Source organism: Prunus persica, chromosome G6, assembly GCF_000346465.2.
Source record: "Prunus persica cultivar Lovell chromosome G6, Prunus_persica_NCBIv2, whole genome shotgun sequence".
NCBI classification, from domain to species: Eukaryota; Viridiplantae; Streptophyta; class Magnoliopsida; order Rosales; family Rosaceae; genus Prunus; species Prunus persica.
Window position 1 is genome coordinate 5776901 of NC_034014.1, and position 19612 is coordinate 5796512.

At 36.9% G+C, this 19612-nt stretch overlaps 2 protein-coding genes and 1 pseudogene across 8 annotated transcripts; all 3 read left to right on the top strand.

The window, feature by feature from the left end:
• Positions 167 to 2511, top strand: LOC109946233 (glutelin type-B 5-like). Its single transcript, XM_007205375.2, has 3 exons — positions 167 to 801; positions 1199 to 1916; positions 2175 to 2511. The coding sequence occupies exons 1-3, from the start codon at positions 606 to 608 to the stop codon at positions 2326 to 2328; spliced, it is 1068 nt and encodes a 355-aa protein (XP_007205437.2). The 5' UTR covers positions 167 to 605; the 3' UTR covers positions 2329 to 2511.
• On the top strand, positions 3935 to 7317 carry LOC18772415 (annotated as a pseudogene).
• Positions 9402 to 14262, top strand: LOC18774722 (DNA repair protein RAD51 homolog 4). Of its 7 annotated transcripts, XR_002272341.1 has the most exons (12): positions 9402 to 9848; positions 9996 to 10075; positions 10181 to 10296; positions 10390 to 10471; positions 10746 to 10880; positions 10996 to 11109; positions 11195 to 11282; positions 11522 to 11592; positions 11904 to 12053; positions 12307 to 12388; positions 13108 to 13224; positions 13885 to 14262. XR_002272341.1 is itself a non-coding variant. In XM_020567291.1 (11 exons), exons 1-10 carry the CDS (start codon positions 9722 to 9724, stop codon positions 12337 to 12339), a joined length of 996 nt encoding a protein of 331 aa, XP_020422880.1. In that variant the 5' UTR covers positions 9402 to 9721; the 3' UTR covers positions 12340 to 12388; positions 13108 to 13420. The 7 variants fall into 7 exon arrangements, 6 of the variants coding, with proteins under 6 accessions (XP_020422880.1, XP_020422881.1, XP_020422879.1 ...); XM_020567291.1 differs by lacking the exon at positions 13885 to 14262 and having other exon boundaries at positions 13108 to 13420; XM_020567292.1 differs by lacking the exons at positions 12307 to 12388; positions 13885 to 14262 and having other exon boundaries at positions 13108 to 13420.

Consider the following 19612-nt stretch of genomic DNA (forward strand, 5'->3'; position numbering starts at 1 on the left):
ATAATATGAGAGATGAGAAAGAAGATAATTACAGGGTTTAGTGAATTTAGGTGGATGTAAAGAGGTTGGTGGATACAACCAGATTACTTTTTTTAGGTCTCTTTTTGCAAAAGGATAAACTTATCATCAATAAAAGCACTCAAAATAAAAGTAAAAATGTTAAAGATTAGCCATATCAGACCAGCATCAGCTACTGGGACATCATTTGAAATTGTTAAATCTGGTCATCAATTTTTTTTTTTTTTTTTTTGGGAAATATAGAATCTGAATTTATCCCATAAGCACTTTAACTATGGTACTACTACTAACTCTTGAACTAATCTGCTTTCATCCCGGAATTCAAGAGCAAGTAAGTAGAATCAGATTATTATCCATTATTAGTCACATCCTATCCTATCCTAATTTTAATCCAAATTGTTGTTAATCCTTTTACTAACTCTCTTCCATTATCTCTGTAACACATGGCTATCCTTATAGCCACTCTCACTCCTATATATGCACACCCAAATGCACCTTCTTTTCATTCGCTCACGCACAGCTTGAGCATATAATTCACTATTTTCTCGTTTTGGGTTTTCTGGGTTGGGACTTAAAAATCGTCAAGAATGGAGATTGATCTTTCACCGAAGTTGCCCAAGAAGGTGCACGGTGGAGATGGTGGGTCCTACTTTTCTTGGTGCCCGTCTGAGCTTCCCATGCTCCGTGAAGGTAACATTGGCGCTGCCAAGCTGGCCCTTGAGAAGAACGGGTTTGCTCTCCCTCAATACTGCGATTCTGCCAAGGTCGCTTACGTCCTTCAAGGTATAATTTTGTTTTCGTTTCATGATCCGCTTGATCGTATTTATTTTTCTTGTTTGTTTATTTGTCTGGTTGCTCATTTATTTTTGTGGGTCATGGAATTCGTAGATGAAAAGTGATTTTAACTTTAACATCAAAGAGGATCTTGAAATTGTTTAATGAATAGTGATTAAATTTAAAATTAAATGAGATCACGTTTGTTTAATGTGGTATAATTGCATATTTTATTTTCTGGGATTTGTCATTATTATTATACCATATAGAATTTTGATGCCATTCAACTTTTTCTTTTTTTTAATGCCCTTGTTGAAATCAATTTAGCACCTATTCTGTTATTATGAGACCTTAGGAGCTTGTGGTAATTGTTATGTTTGAACTTTGTTCTCTTGTTTTACTATAGGTAATGGTGTAGTTGGAATTGTGCTTCCTGAGAAGGAAGAGAAGATTCTTCCAGTGAAGAAGGGTGATGCCATTGCCCTCCCTTTTGGAGTTGTTACTTGGTGGTACAACAAGGAGGACACTGAGTTTGTAGTTCTTTTCTTGGGTGACACTTCAAAAGCACACAAAAGGGGTGAGTTCACTTCCTTCTATCTTAATGGCTCCAATGGCATTTTCACTGGCTTCTCAACTGAGTTTGTGGGTCGAGCATGGGATTTGGAGGAGAGCATTGTGAAGACTCTCGTTGGAAAGCAATCCGGTAAGGGCATAGTCAAGCTTAGTGGAGTTAACTTACCTGAGCCAAAGAAGGAACACCGAGATGGTATGACATTGAACTGTGAAGAGGCTCCTCTGGATGTTGACATTAAGAATGGTGGAAGAGTTGTTGTTTTGAACACTAAAAACCTTCCTTTGGTTGGTGAGGTTGGACTTGGCGCTGACCTTGTTAGATTGGATGGAAGCGCTATGTGCTCCCCTGGATTTTCTTGTGACTCCGCCCTGCAGGTGACTTATATTGTTAGGGGCAGTGGCCGTGTCCAAGTTGTTGGAGTTGACGGTAAGAGGGTCTTGGAAACAACTATCAAAGCTGGTAATTTGTTCATCGTTCCTAGGTACTTTGTTGTTTCGAAGATTGCTGATCCAGATGGCTTGGAATGGTTTTCTATCATCACTACTCCCAAGTAAGTATTTGTTTCTTTACATTATCAGATGTTCTTAGTGTGTCTTGTATGTCTGCAATCTGCTTTTCTTCCATGTTTTATTGAAGCATACTCTTGCTGCTTGGAACACACACATGTAAATTTATTCCCACCACACACAGAAGGCATAATTCAGAAATATTTGGCACCTTCTTAAAAACTTTTTAGTGTAGATCTATGCTAAGCATAAAAAGTTACAACTTGGTGTTTAGCATCTTGCTAACGCATATTTTGCTGCAGTCCCATATTCACCCACTTGGCTGGAAGCATTGGTTGTTGGAAGGCTTTATCTCCTCAGGTGCTCCAGGCTGCCTTCAATGTGGATGCAGATACAGAAAAACTATTCCGGTCGAAGAGGACTGCTGATGCTATCTTCTTCCCTCCACCAAAGTGAACAAGTTTAGCTTATATCTAGTTTCGTGGTCCAAATAAAGGCATTTTGCAGTTAGGGATTTCTTTGGCTTTGTTTTAAAACCCTCTTCTAGGGAGATGTCATGTTAGCTATTATGGTTTAATTTTGGAACTTTCATAAATGTTAATAGTAGTGGCTTTTGGACCTGCCATATTGCTTATAAAATCAATACCAATTTCGTACTCTGTTTAATTGAAGATGATTTAGCTGCATATGTGCTTTGCATGTTGGAATTCTTGAACTTGCTTGAGATGGCTTTTGGGTGTCAAAGAGCTATATTTGTGACTTTAGCCCACTATTGGAGATGACTTAAATTTTCCCCAAAGGCCCCAACCTCCCATCCAGATCGATCCCTTCATCCTTTTGTGTGCAGGGAGGCTAGAATAAGGGGGTTTTTGTGAGCGTTTATAATGAGGGGGGTCTTTAATAGCCATTCGATCTAGTGCAGAGTTGTTATTGGAATGTTGGATTAAACTATCTCATTGCAACCCCTTAACATAGACCCTCATTAGAGCACTTCCACCAACTAAGGCTGGGCTCGGGGTTGGGGGGAGAGGGGATTGTTGAGCCAAAAAACGTTTCTATGGCAAAGGGCAAACTGCTGAAAGTACTCTTATAGAAGCTCCCTTCATGTTGATATACACCAACCTCGCCCATAAGTTATGGGCCATAACAACCTCCTCACCTCCCCGACTCTCGCCCTAATGTCGCCATTCATTTATTGTTTATTAAAATAAATAATCAGGTTTTTATTATTATTAAACTTACTTTTGAATTTCTTAAATAAATTTTAATTTATTTTTGGGTTAAATACTTTTTTTATCACTGGGTTACATGAAATGGTCATTGAGAAATTATTTTAGCCAAATTGGTCAATGTGTTTTCAATTTATAGGCATTCCGTAATCTTTCATTAAGTGTAGTTTTTATTTATTTTTTATTGACGAAGCACATGCAATTTTCTTCCTCTAATTCAACAAGATAGGTTATATTGTGCTCTTAGGGTAAAAAAAAAAAAAGGTTATATTGTGAATAGGTAGGACCCAAGCTTGTTACACAAGCAATTAACGGAAATTTTGACAATGAAGTTAACGCCAGAACCATATTGCACAAAATTGAAAAGCTTAGGGTATGTAATTGTTAAAATTGAGAGAGTAGGGGCAAACATACCTTAAGGCTCCTTTTGGTTCATGGGAAAGTAGGCTTGGGGATGAGAAATCAATTGTTTTCTCATATTTGGTAAGTTTAGGCATGAGAAATCGTTGCCTTGCATATAGAAAAGTAGGGGGAAAGTGAAGCCCTCATCCCCTTTTGGGTTTTGTGTTCCTCCTCATAGGAAATGTTGTGAAAATGAGCTAACATTAAATACACATTTTTAATGACCATATTGTCCCTATTAACAATTTAGAATTACAATATAGCATTAAATGCATTTTTTTATATTTGATTTTATATGAGTATAATTGAAAAATCAAACAAAGTTTGTTTTACATTCCTACACAAACCAAACATGTGAAAGGAAATAAAGTAATATTTCTTGGTTACTTTCCCAAGATTACCAAACATTGGAAATGAATCTCCATTTCTCAACCATTGAGAAATGACATGGGAAGTGATTTCCATCAAATCCGTTTCGTGAGCCAAACATGGCCTAAAGGTAAGAGTTTAGAGTACTAAATTGAAATTAACCCAATTATAAATTACTGTGACCAAATGGACTAAATTTTTTCTCAATGACCAAATTGAAATTTCATACAAAATTCGGTAACAAAAAAAGTTTTTAACCCAAAAAAAAAAAAACAAGTTGTAATATAATTAATATAAAAAAAAGGAGCCTTTTTTTGGGTGCGATTAGCAATAGTAGAATGAAGAAAAGTAAACTAATGCTAGAAAAGAAAAGGCTTATTTATTGTTTCACCCATTGAAACAGATAATAGGTCTCACTATACCCTCGTAAACTGAAATTTTTCTTACTTAACCACCTGAATCTCTTAAAATTCCTAAAATTTTCTCACTTTACCACTTCCGTTTATTTCTATTCAGAAAATTGTTAAGTGTGCTCACATGGCATGGGCATTCTAGTAATTTTAGCTCCTTATCTTCTCTTTGCTCTCTCCCTCTGTACCTCTGCCCCTCTTTTCTCTCTCATCCCGAACCTAATCTCCATCGCATCGCACTCCTCCTCCCTCTTCTCTCTTCTATTTTCTCTCTGCCTCTTTCTTCTCTCTACCTTTCTCTTATCTCCCCTCCCCTCCCTAGACCCAACCCCTAATGCCCCTCCATCGCATCCCAATCCCTCCCTATGCATCTATCTTTTCTCACCTCCATCGCAACCTACCCTATCCTTCATCTTCTTTCTTCTATATGTCTCTCACTCTTACTATCTTTGTCAAGAGAGAAGATGCGGAGTGGCTGTCGAGGAGATTTTTTTTAAAAAAAATTGAGTAGTGGTGGTTTGGGTGTGTTGAGTAATTCCATGTAGGGACGAGGAGAGGGGAGAGAAGAGAGAGACAGATAGGAGAAAGAGACAGAGAGAAGAGTGAAGAGTGAAGAGGGAGGAGGGGACGGTGTGGGGTTTGGGTGCGATGGAGGTTGGGTTTGGGAGGGGAGAGAGAGAAGATAAGGAGCTAAAATTACTAGAATGTCCATGCCGCGTCAGTGCACTTAACAGTTTTGTAGATGGAAGTGACAAAGTGAAAAAAATTCAGCAATTTTTTAGAAATTCAGGGAATTAAGTGAGATAAATTCACTTTAAGAAGGTAAAGTGAGACGGAACGTCCATTTTAAAAGGTGAAACAGTAAATAAGCCAAAAAAAAAATGAAAATGAGTTATTTGCGACACGGAACTGAAAAGAGGAAAGGTCATGAGGAAGTGATGGCTGAGGGGGACTTGAGCGTTTTCGAGGAAACCCGTTCGAGGTCTGAGAGCTTCCTTCCTTCCCAACTCACGTTCATTCAAGTTTGAATATCGGCTGAGACTCTGAGATGCCGAAGATGATGACGGCAACTACATCTTCTTATGGCAGCAGAAGTATGCCTTCTCTTCACTCTACTGTTGTTTTTCTCTTCAACGATTACTCAGCCTTGTTTCATTCTCAACCCTCAAATTCGAAGCCAAATGAATCTAGAAACACCCATCCAAAGCAGTTTGGTGTGAGAGACCCAACCACAGTCACAAATCTTGAGCATGCTTTCAATGTGTTCGATGAAATGCTTCGCAAGCGTCATTTGCCTTCGGTTTTCCATTTCAATCAAATCTTGGGACAAGTTGCGAAATTGAAACATCACTCGGCCGTCATCTCTATGTATAACCAAATGGGTGTGTCGGGAGTTGGACCTAGTGATTGTACTCTTACTATTGTCATTAATTGCTTTTGTCATCTCAACCAAATGGGGTTTAGTTTTTCTGTCTTGGGACAACTCTTTAAATCTGGGTTTGAACCAAGTGTCTATACCTTCAACATTCTAATCAACAGCTCTCTTACCGAGAATAGAGTGGCTGAGGCTGCAGAAATTTTCAAAAAAATGATGAAGACAGGTAATTGTAAGCCTAGTGTGGTTACTTTCGGCACACTAATAAAGGGTTTCTGTAGAATGGGTAACAACGGTGCGGCTATCCAATTGCTGAGGAAGATGGAGGAAGGAGCTTGCAACCCTAACCTAGTTATCTATAACACGATCATAGACAGTCTTTGTAAGGATACACTAACTGTGGATGCATTGAACCTCTTCTCTGAAATGATGAGCAAAGGTATTTCCCCAAATGTCATCACCTATACATCCTTGATTCATGGGGTTTGCAGATTAGGCAATTGGAAAGCAGCTACAAGGTTGTTGAATGAAATGGTGAGTAGAAATATCTTTCCAAATGTGCACACCTTCAGTATCTTGGTAGACACACTTTGTAAGGAGGGGATGGCTGAGGAAGCACAAACTGTGGTCGAAAGGATGATTGAAAGAGATATTGAACCTAATACAGTTACGTACAATTCACTTATGGATGGTTACTGTTTACGAGGAGAAATGGACAAGGCAAAAAAGGTTTTTGAACTAATGCTTTGCAAGGACTCCATGACTGATGTTCGTAGTTATACCATATTGATAAATGGATATTGTAAACGTAAAATGATGGATGAGGCTATGATGATTTTCTTGGAAATGTCTCGTAGAGGATTGGTTTCTGATACCGTTGCATATACCACTCTTATAGATGGTTTCTGCAAACTGGGGAGAATACATGATGCACAGAAGTTGTTCTCTCAAATGCAAGGTTGTGGCCTTCTTCCTGATGTTCAAACTTATGCAGTTTTACTGGATGGCCTATGTAAAACCCAACACCTTCCTATGGCGATGGAACTTTTTAGAGTGATGGAAGGAAAGAAGTTGGATATTGATATTGTGATTTACAATATTCTTATTGAAGGTTTGTGCATAGCTGGAAAAATTGATTCTGCAAAAAACTTTTTTATGATTTATCATCAAAAGGACTTCAACTTGATGTCAGGATATATACTACAATGATTAGTGGACTTTGTAATGGAGGCCTAATTAGTGAAGCGGAAAAGTTGGTTGAAGAAATGGAAGAGAATGGATGTTCTCCAGATGATTGCACCTATAATACAATTATCCGAGGGTTTATCAATAGTAATGAGACATCAAGGGCAATGGTTTTTATTCAACAAATGGTGGAGAGGGGTTTCTCTGCAGATGCATCAACCACGGAATTGATCGTTGATTTATTGTCTAAAGATGATGTAGATCCGGCTTTGTAGAAACATTGTGAAGTTAATTTTGAACTTTGACACGGCTGTACCATCGGCAACCATGAATGTACTGTTCGTCTTAGTATGGTTGACGGTGCTTGAAGGTATGCCAGTGAATTATTTCTTTTGAACTCAGCTTATAGCTAGAGCAGAGTGTAATTACCTAGTATTTCTTTCACTCTCTATTTTGAATCAAAGAAATTCTGTGATAATTGGTCACTTGTGAAGTTGATAGAGTCAATGTTGTAGCCCAATGTTGAGACTCCTTAGTTGAATGAAGCACCAAATGAAATGCGTCAAAATTCCTTGACATTTTGCATCACTGTCCTGTTCTGTAGTTTCAAGTATTTGGAAAATTGCCTACAATGAAGAACTTCCGAGGCACTTGGACACAAAACATTTGGAAAGATGTTTTCATTCTTGACACGGAATTTGCCATTTGCCTATTGCCAATTTTTAGGTTTCTGTAGAACTAGCTGCTGCATCGCCAGAGCACCTTTCTATGGCAACTCCTGGAGTTGTTGTTGGAGGGTGCCTTTATGCATCACATGTTCTCTGTTTCTTAATGCGTGCTCCTGCCTTACATCTGTTTTTCTCCATTAAAATTTGAAACTTAAAATTCAATTCCAAGGTGTCTCCCTCATAATCTAACCTTATGATCGTGCCAATTAGATTGCCTATTATGTTGTTTGTTTTCTTGTATTGTTTGGGGGAAGAAATAGAAGGCCTTCATGCACTTTGTTCAGGAGCATGAAGTCCTGATGTTCGTTGACAATAACTATTGCTATAAATTGATGTATGTTCACAATAGATACTTGTACACAATTTCTAATCCTGGTCAAGCCTCGAGGTGATAAAATAGAAAACTGCTGTGCTATTATATTGCCGCCTCCACATTCCCGTATACAACACAATAGGGAATTGAACAATTACAGAGTGAAAAAGATTCTTAGCTTAAAAAAGAGGTGATATCAGTTGCATAATAGGGCTATATATTTTGCTCATATATATTTCAATTGAAGGGTACGTACTTTTAGTTTTTTTCTGTACCAGCATGCTCTCTTTCTTGGCTTGATAATCAGTTTGGTCTCACTTGATTGCTTACACTATCAACACCTTCAGACTTTCCCACTCAATATTCATCATCACCATTGCCTCAACACAACACCCCTCTCAGTCCAAAGGGAGCTTAACAATTTACATTTTACGCATTTCATTGCCATGTTTAATGAATTTTTGTTACTTGTTGCAATACTGGCTTCAGTCTTAACATGTTTTGTGTTGGAATGACTGAGAGCGTATTATTTTATGTTCAATCAACTAAGAAGTTTTAAATATGCCAAGTTTAGTTGAAAATGACCTTGACTTGCAGACAAGAGGTCTCAGGTTCGAATCCTCACAATTGTGTGTGTGTGTGTGTGTGAAATCCCCTTCCCCTGTAGTTTGGACTATCGCTTGTACTAAGAAAAGACTTTTAAGTCCCTCCCACACGAGAAACACTTACATGAAACTAGGATAGCACCATTTTGCTATCCCGGCCAATCACGGTATGTCATGCTTAATAAATTTTCCACGTGGAAACTGTAATTGGCTGAGGATAGCAAAGTAATGATATCCATGTTTCATACAAGTTTTTCTACTCCCGCACGTGTAGGAGCAAACCCTTTTTTTTCTATACGATCAACGAAGAAGTTTTAATAAAATTTGAAAAATAAAAATACACCATCATTCCCAATTTTCCACTCCCATTTCTGCTCCTAATTCCACTTAAAATATATAATTTTTTTTATATTAAAAAAAACGTTTCTTTTTAAGTTTCCATGAAAGCAATAATAAAACGAATCGAAAGTAAAAGTGGGAAATTCGGCCAATTAGGGTCAGTTTGAGATTGTTGTCAATTTAAAAAAAATTAATTATGCTGTGCTTGGAAAATAATTAGCTGTAAAGTAAAGCAGCTCCATATTTGATAAATAATATTTTTAAAGTGTTAGTACAAAAAATAGTGTCAAAATCATTTGATAAATTTTAATGTAAAACTGTTATAACTGGGAATAAGAACTAAAATAGACATGATGTTGAAAATGTTATGTTCTAATCATGTGGTGATAGTGGTGGTGGTGAAAGAGATGGAGGTGAAGGTGGTGGTAAAGGTGGTGGTGATGGTGGTGTTGATGAAGGTGGAGGTGGTGGTTGTGGTGGGGATGGTGGTTGTGGAGGTGGAGGTGGAGGAGGAGGTGGTGCTAGTGGAGGTTGAAGAGGAGGTGGTGGCAGCAGTGGTGGCAAGGGCGTTGTGGTTGTGGTGGTGGTGGTGGTGTTGGTGGAGGTGGAGGTGGAGGTAGTAGAGTTAGATACAGAGATATAGGTGGGGTCATTTTTAAAAATTAATGATGATATTTTGGGAATTAAAATTTTTTATCTGTGCTTCTTGTAAAAGCAATTAGAGTATGCTTTTAAAAGCTGCTGTCAAATATCCATCGCTTAAACCAAAAACTTTAAACTGCTAAACTTCAAATTGAAGCAGATTTTAGGGGAAAAAAGGCAATCCCAAATCACTTAATCTGCTCAACAAACGCTTTTTTCAACAGCATTGCATTGCGATTTGCGTCGAGACAAATGTGTTGTGTGGATACTGGAAAGGAGAGCGTGAAAGAAATGGCACCGTTGAAAGCTTTGGAGGCAGAGTACCCAATACTCGACCCCAATTTCCAGGCCTTTTGCGCCTCTCACGGTATTTTCTCAGGTGAGTTCCATTCCATCACTTATAAAATTTGCTTTAAACCCAATACGGTACATAAATTTCTATTTGGGGTCTCTTGGATTTTGATACCCAATAGAGAATATGAATAGCACAGGTTCAATTTTGTGTCTTATTTTCTATTTGGTGCAGTGGAAGATTTCCTGATTCATGACCTCTATGAATTAGCTGCATTTGCAGAACAACAGCCTACATCTGAGAAACTAAAGCAGGTTTTTTTTTTCCATAAGAATTTAATTTTTCACAGATACATGTTATGTTTTAACAAAGATACATTCACTTCAAACAATTATATCATGTTATGTTTGGGCTAGCAGGGCATTACTCAGGTCCTTTCTATTATTGATACTCAGCATCAACCATGGTTGAATGGTATGGAGCTTTTAGATGATGCTCTATATAACAAGCATGTTCTGTCAACCGGGTGTGAAGGGTATGCTTAGCCCAAACACTGACCTATTCCTTTCACTGCTTTTAGATTTTTAGTAATACTAAATGTTATGTTTTTCGGGTTGCCATGAACCAGAATTGATTTGTTACTTGGGGGCGGATTACGTGAGGGACAATTAACTGAACTTGTTGGGCCATCTTCTTGTGGTAAAACACAAGTAAGTAATTCACTTTGTTCAGCAATTACATAAGGTTATGATAGCAATGATTTCAAATTTTCAGTTTACATGTCACAATCTTTTATTTGGGTTTGGATGTCATTGCTTAAGTACACTGTGTTGCGCCTACTTTGTGAGCACCTAAATAAAGATTTAAGCATATCACTAATTTTCTATCTATATTTGTGACAATACCGTGAGTAATTGTATGATATTTGCACAGATACTGGTAACAACAGTTCAAAAGTATATTTAAATTCTTGGTAGTGTTCAGGTTTGCCTACTTGCTGCCTCAAATGTTGCAACGAAGCACATGGGTAATGTTGTATACCTGGACACAGGCAACTCTTTCTCACCCCAACGAATTGCCCAGTTTGTTGGTCATATCGCTGGCCGTGCCTTTGATGAGGTCATACCATCAGTTTAAGAGTAGAGTTTTCTTTATTTTGTTTGTTTCAGTTAGCCCTTTTACTCAAGTGAACTACTGCACTCTCTGATACTATCTACATTGATTTTAACTGTAGGCTGGAAAAAGAATTTTTCAGAGGATAATGAACGGCATTGTATGCCATTCTGTGTTTGACATCTTTACAATGTTCAATGTGTTACATCGGCTAGTGATCAATTTTCCATCTCAGGTTCACATTGACAAGATGAATTTCCTTCCCATTTCTTGGTAGAGTTTCAAATTTTCCTTTTATTGAACATATGATCTGGTTCCAGCTGCAGAAAGGAGGGCAGGTCCGGATGCTTATTGTTGATTCGATCTCTTCACTAATTACCCCAATTCTTGGGAACAGTGGTTCACAGGGTATATATCATTGTGTGCAAATCACAGTTTTCTTCAGTTTCTTGTTTGTTTCAATAATGTCTTTCCTTCTCTCTTCTCTTTTAAAGTATTTCTCTCTCTTTTTTTTTCATCCAAAGAAGGTTCACTTCAGTAGAAATGTTTTCTAATTTTCATATTTGTCCATTCATACAACTCAAAAATGTCATATGCAACTCATGAAGATGAGAGCTCATTGACTCATGCTTGTGGAATAACTGCAGGACGCGCCTTGATGATATCTGCTGGGTATATGTTAAAGAAATTAGCACATGAGCATAATGTTGCGGTACTGGTAAGTTTTCTCTTGGATACATGTTATGCACAATTCTCAGCTTAACATAATCCACAAGCGAACCACTGCCCTCTTAAAATTAACATAGAAAAGCTGTGGTTCTATGAAGTTCATTTTGACATGTAGAAAATATAATGTTTATAAATTTTTAAAGCTTGGATCAGTTTCCATTTCCGCTTCAAGCTTATTTGCGTCTCCATCATCATTTTGTTTATCACGACAGTAAATTTAGTTTGAAAGGGTTCATTGAATAGGTCTTTAGTTTATGCTTTCACCTTTGCAATAATTCTATAAATAAAATAAATGTGAAGGTGACCAATCACACAGTGGGTGGGGAAAGAGGTATTCCAAAACCCGCTCTTGGACAGACCTGGAAGAGCATCCCACATGTGAGGCTTCTACTTTCTGGTGATCATGGAAACAATGTCCGGAGTATTTCAGTGCTAAGACACCCATCTATGGTAAACTTATCCACATTTATCGTGATTGCGGTGCATAAACTGTTTAAACCAGATTTGCGCATAGCTTTACTACTATTACTTGTTTTCCTCCCTCCTTGCAAATAATTCGTTGTTTTTCGCTTACGGTTGAGATTAGCTGAATAATGCTCCTGTCAAGGGGTAAACAGCTGCTCTGGCACCAAAGTCTCATAGTTAGCAATACTAATGCATCTTTGTAACTTCTTGTATTGTTATAATCCTTTTCCTTTTCTAGGCTTCTAGCAAGGCTGCAAAGTTTTCGATTTAGAGGAACAGCATGGTTTCTTCAATTTGTACTTGCCACTCTACACGAAAAGGTAGGAAGGGTGAACGATGTAGAAAATTGAAACTATTCCGTAATGCAACCAAAAATAGAAACAGAGAATTATAGCAATCATGGTTGATTCAAGTTGTACTTGTGTACTACTCCTATACGAAGGTTAGGAAGAGTAAGTCATTTACAAAACTGAAGCTGCTTTGTAACACAATACTGTTAACACCTTCATAGGAGTGCTCTCTTTTATCTATTAATTTTCTTTGCCTGGGATTCTCTTTTATTCATTTATTTTTGCCTCGGAGTGCTCTCTTTTAGAGATTCTGAGAATTGGGGGCTACATGTCTCGGATGCATAGTGGTTTTTTTTTATAAAAAAAATTTAAATTTTTACGAACTACAGGAAAACCGATTTTTTAGTGTATAGTTTGACATTCCGTAGCTGTTGTTGTTGCCGCCACCATCATCGTCACACTACTGACTACTTGGCTCTCACCACCGCGGCCTTCATTGACATTGTTGTTGCTACTACCACCCCGTCACCCCTAGAACCACCACTCTACTTCCTCACTGCCGCAACCGTAACTATCAGGCAACCACCACTACTCATACCACTGCTGCCACCAACCAAGCCACTTTCACCTCCGGCATTGCATTCAAATTCCATCATGATTAACATGTTATAAAAAACAATAAAATTTGCAAATTCTAGGAAATTTCTTACTACTTTCAAATGTTATAAAAACATGTGATTTCTTCACAGCTGGGACAAAGATGAAAAATGGAGGAGGTTTCGTATAAATTTTGCTTGATTTGTTGGAAAAAGGGAGCGTAGAGGGTGAGGTGGTGATACTTGCAAGAGTTCAAAGCTCTAATTACGGTAAGGATTTTTTATTTTTTAGTTTTTAGTTTTTAAACAAGTGGAGTTGGTTTGCATTATGCGATTATTTTTTATTTTTTATTTTGCTTTTTTGTAAGTGGATTATATGTTAGAAGTGTCATGCATGCATTTTAGGACCTTGTCATGTTTTGCACACGACAATTGATGCATGTAGGACTATGTGGCAAGGCATTTCTTGTGTATGCAAACGTGGCATGTGCAAAGTATAAAACTTTGTTATTTTCTTTTTGGCATTGCTAACTTCTGGATGCATATGCATGTAATCACAGAGTGATTATAGAATTTTATAGTAGTATATGTGTTATAATATAAGTGGATATTTATTAATATTATTATCTAATATTATATTATAACACGAATACAAAATATACTACGTAAACACATGACTATATTACTGTAGTATTCTATAATTTCTTGTAATAACGAGGTGTCACATTAGACAGTTTTCCTTTTAGCTATGTACGACATATATATAACGATGAAAGTCATGGGCCGTTTAATTAGAAACCCATCATGAGTTTGAACAATAATTATTTTGGAGTGCTACAACAATTCCATTTGAGAATAGTTGTACATGGGATAAGATTACCAAACTTTATAAGGCCTAATTATGGAAATAACATGAATTTTATTTTTCAGGATTTCTTCACAGCTGGTACAGATACAAGCGCCATTTCAATGAAGTGGGCGCTAGCAGAGCTCATCAACCACCCAAATGTGCTTAAGAAAGAGGGAGAGGAGATTAATCGAGTCGTTGGAAATAAATGATTAGTCGTAAAATTGGACAGTCCAAAACTTCTATACATTCCAAGCCATCTGTTTGTATCCAGTTTTGATAAATGGACCAAAAATGGTTTAATTTTCTAAAAAGAATATTTTAAGAAGATCTAGGCCCATCAACATCTATCTTTTCCTCAAAACTAGAGGGCCCTCGTTTTCATCATGGGCTTTCAGTATAAAATAAGTTACTCTAAAGCCCAAAATTATGAAGCCTAGACTTTTGAGTCATACTAAAGTTAAAAAGAGAATTGGTAACCATTGTACCTAGGCCCACGTGAGGAGTTGAAGGAGGTTATCATCATTAATGACGACTTGACCTTCTTCTCACCCAGCAAGGAAGCAAGTTGTACAGAAGTCACCAAAACCAGAAAAGGACCAAGTTGCCAACAAGATTTTCGAGTGCAAAGGGTTCAAGTCAGAAGAGCGTCACAAAGGACCAGCAGTTCTTGTCAGAAACGTCCCATCATTCCTTCTATGAACGGGTTTAGATCAGCGAATCAACAGCTGATTTTGGACATCAAGCTAAATGTTCTTTCTCAACTTCGCTCACTACAAGCTTTATATTTGCCTATAAATAAAGAGCCCCTCCCACGGAAGAAGAGGACTCTCTCTCCAAACTAGACACAACGTCTTAAAAACAGTTGAAAAGCTCAAGATCTTTTTGAATCAACCTGCCTAAATTTTCAGATAACCAGTTGACAACTCATACGTTCATCTTTGTTGCTCTGCCATTTCCATGGTATGATTTTCTTCTAAAATGATCAATTTGAATTCATGTAATCATCTAACTGCATAGAGAAATCTCAAGTTCTTTCCTTATTTTGTAATTTACGTTTAAGATTAATCAAATGGACTAGTTTAAAAGAGGCTCTATTTTCTTATTTTCATTTACACCCAGATTAGATGAAAAGATTGTAGAATCTGTCTTAACTATTTCATTAAACATTCATCATTTAATCGCCTAAATATAGATTATAAGTCACCTCGGTGGATAAGTTTAAATTCCCGTTCTTGCTCTTTTAAATTTATCATTCGGACCTAAAAGAGGGACCTGAGGCCGAATAGAATAGTGATAGCCCAAGAAATAAGAGGTCGATTCGAGCCCCGAATTATGTCATTGGGCCCAAACTGACTATTAGCCCAGTCCAAGGGTTACATGAATATTGAATTAGGTTGCTAAACCCAAAACAGGGTATTATTAACCACGATCTTGGTTTCTCCTCTTGCTTGCTCAGGTACCGCTTATACTTTTCAAATTGACACACACGAACGAAAGAATATTGAAGTCCTCTTAATTGAGGCATAGAAAAGAACTAATCTAGGCTAGTAGCCCCTTTGGAGCACAATGGCTTGAATAGAAGTCCAGAAAGAAGCCCGAATATTACCAAATCAACTCACAACGCTCCTTCACACCAAGTCTATTGGGCTGGTCTTATACCCAATAGTGGCACGCCTACGCAACCCCACGAATCAGGATCAAGAGGAATCGAGGGATAGGGCTCTAACTAGGCCCACTCGTTTCTAACAAACTGATTCAACTTTCAATTTTATTCAAGAATCAAAAAAGTCCTCTTTACAAGCCAAAAAACATCAATCGGAGTATTAGTGTTGATCCAACAACCTCTCCGCTTCTCTGAGCAAGCCGACCTCTGCAGGCGGCAGAAGGAGCAACTGACGTAAAAAAGGACCAACACCATTCATAAAAGAGATATTCAGGCTACACTCACCAGTATGTTTGGTCACAAGAAAATGTGTACAACAATGTAAGATTGGGCCATTGGAAGGGACCCAAAGTATTGGAAAAGCCCATTGGACTTTAGCCCTGAAATATTCCTAACACTGCTCGATGTAGGAGGCAATCGAACAGCTACAAGTGACGTTAGGGGGCAACATTTTCAATTTTTGCCATTTGGGTCTGGGAGGAGGATATGCCCGGTGTGAACTTAGCCATGCAAATGCTGCCTAGGCTACTTGGGGCTATGATCCAGTGCTTTGACGAAAGGTTATTGAGCCAGATCAGAAGAAGATGAACGGTGGTGATGTTGTCAAAATGGATGAACGGCCTGGACTGACAACTCCACGGGCCGATGATTTGGTTTGTGTTGTAGTGGCCCTCTTCAATCCACTTGGTGTTCTTGACACATAAGGGGGCAAGCTTTTCATATGTTTGATTATGAAAACGTTTGGGGAACGGTGTGTAGTTGGAAATAAATAACAATGCCATTTGAATGCACTTTAAAAAATAAAAAAAGCACTTCATGAATAACCAGCATCTTAATCAAGAAATGTTTCATTTTCTCAATATATGGAGAAATAGAAAACACATTATTAATAAGTTTTAATCATCAATTTCTTAATGAATTGTTTTCTTTCATCCTTAAAGTCAGACAATAATATTCATATTATAGATTGATTGCATATGAAACGTAGTCATTTTGTTAGCCTAGTCTTCAACAGATGTGTGGGACAAAGAGTCCAAATCATCTCCTAAATAACATTATAATAGGGGAGCTTTCCTCTTACGAGGAGAGAGAAAGTCAGAGATAGTTATCACCAAGTCATTCCATTTTTAAATTACACCTTCACCATTATTATTACACTGATTGCCGTTGCCTTTGTTTTTTATTTTTGTTTTTGTCGGAATCAATCATGTTCATTCAAAACTCATAAATGGGGAGGAAACAAACAGAGAATACAAAGGCCGAAAATGCCAGTTAAAGGAATGAAATGCCACAAACAGAGAAGATTAAACTAAAACCAGTACAGTCTAGTATAATAGTCTTCCCCATCACAAAATCAAACCAAAATACAATACAAAGCCACTGTCTTCTGCAAAAGGGACGAAGACCGTACCATAATGGCCATAAAAGAAGGGATACACCACCACCACCACACAAGTCGGCATTGCTACACATAGAGGTCCACCGATCTTCCACTAAAAACAAATATTCCCCAAAAATCGAAAACACATTAGCCCTCGAACCTTCCTCAAAAAGTCACCTTCTCCATCATACCTAAATCTGCCAATGCACTTGAGAGAAAACAACAAACAATCACATGGTGTTGCCTTTGTTTAAACTTTAAATAAATACCACCCATATATAGTCATGGGTCCCATTTTTATTTGTGACTATTTGACGGTCTTTATTAAAGAGCAAAATAAACATATTTTGTTGCTTGCTTGCATGCTGTTTATTTAACAATCTTTTCTATGTTTGATAAAATTTCAAGAGACTTCTTCATGAAAAAATAAAAAAATTCCAAGATAATACAAATGTCACGTGGAGCTTCATAGAAGCACAGCAGTACGCTGGCTGAGTCACACCTTAATCTGCTGCCACCGTATGTCGAATACGCATGATCGCAGCCCCCACGTGTTCTTAGAAAATTTCAAGTGTCTTTTTCAGCCATCATGGGTTGTGCTATTCTGCTGCACATGTAAAACCCTGATTCAATCGTCACCGTACATCAACTTTACTGGCAGTGATTGTGAAAATATTAACAGGTCAACGTCGGTCCACGTGGAAGAAAACCATGCACTGTTGCATAATTTCATGGTCACGACTCACAAACAAGTTGATGAAATATGCCAATCAACTGTATCAACACAATGTGACACCTAATTTGGGGACATTATTTTTTGGGCCATAGTTTTGTGAGTATTTAGTGCAAATAAATAAAGTTTTACAAAAAGTATATATAATTGGCAAGCTAGATAAATTATTTTATCATTCTACACGTCACGAAGGATAAAAATAATTTTATTTTCTTTCTACGGTAACAAGTGATACAAGGAAGTAAAAAAAACTGTATATTAAATCGTATCAAATCTAATTGAAATCTAATGGGTTCGACATGAAGGGGAAGTCACACCAACTAAACGAAAAAAGTATATTTAAAAGAGCTCTTAATGAAATTATTAGCAGCAAGGCAAGTGCAACGTTTAAATAATATGATTTGAAGTCCTTGTCCTTTAAGGCAATATATCATGTTGCAATATTTAAAGAGAAAATATCCACCAAGATTAAGATATTTGACTTTCAGAATAGGCTTACATATAGTGAGTGATATTGATTGATTGCTTTGTTAATGAAAGTCTACTGTGCCTTGAGGAAAATAGAAGGAGACTGATATATATATATATACATTAAAGTTTAAATTGAGGAATCTCTTAAATAGTTTATTTGAGAGATACTCTTGTAGGGCCCATTCATATTGTATTTTAATAATCCAAATTGTCTATTTGTTAGGTATTCCTTCAAAGATTATCTGTGCAAAAAATAAAAAATTGAATTTGAAATTATTTATCCACTCAATTGATGGTTGTAGTTTTAGTATTTTCTTAAACCACTGAGATCGTCAGTTTTGGTCCTGTCCATCGCTCTAGAAAAAATTAAAGCACAAATGATAAAGAGAACAATATCTTTTGGTTTAGTGATATTTCTTTTCTTAATAGATATGAAAACAGATTCATCGAGTTGGAGTCAGTGATTACAAATCACTTGTCCAAAAATTCGCAATCCCCATCGGAACATATGTCCGTTGAATCCCTTTTTTTTTTTCTTTCCTTTTTTCTAACCCTAATTCTAACTCTTTATTTTCACATTTCCATAGTATATGAATTCATCAATCATCACTCACTCTAGTCTTTTGGTTTAGTGATATTTCTTTTCTTAATAGATATGAAAACGGAGTCATTTGGTTGGTGTCGGGGATTCCAATCATCTTCACAATCCCCATCGGAACATATGTCTGGTGAATCCCTGAATTTTTTTTTTTCTTTTTCTAACCCTACATTCTAACTCTTTATTTTCACATTTCCACTAGTATATGAATTCATTAATCATCACTCTAGTAATTTACCATTAATTGAAACTATAAATTTAAATTTAATCAAGTCAACTCAAGTCATTCATCCTTCAACTAAACATAATGTTCAAAGTAAACTCAACTCAACAAACCATACAAAGAAAGAAAAAAAAATTCGAATCAAGAAATCTTTCATTTTCTCAATATATAGAGAAATAGAAACTACATTCTTAATAAGTTTTAATCATCAACCTCTTATAAATTATCTTCTTTCATCCTTAAGTTAGACAACAATATTCAGGTGGTGATGGTCGAATGAGGCAGTCACTAATTAAGTTGATTAATTATTTAATAAACAAGTGCATATTTACGTTAAGGAAAAATATTCGGGTTTTGCATTTCATTATCGACTTGTTCCATACTTAATTATACAGAAAATTACAACAAAATTAGGGTTAAGTACACAGAACCATTGACTTAACTACGCTTAACAAACTTAACCACTCATCCGCTGATAGTTTGACTTGATGAAAATGACATGCTTTCCTCACTGGGGACATGGTCTGGCGAGATATCTTAGCTGATACCCTAATTAATTACTTTTTTAATTAAAACCATGAATTTCAGGGAAAATTAACAAATCACGTATCAGCTTTTCCATAATAATATAGCTGTAGCTGATGATGACTCTGCTTTGGCTACACCTCCATACTGACTTTTAGGACTTGAACGGATGTGTGGGACGAAGACTCCAAATCATCTCATGAATAACATTAAG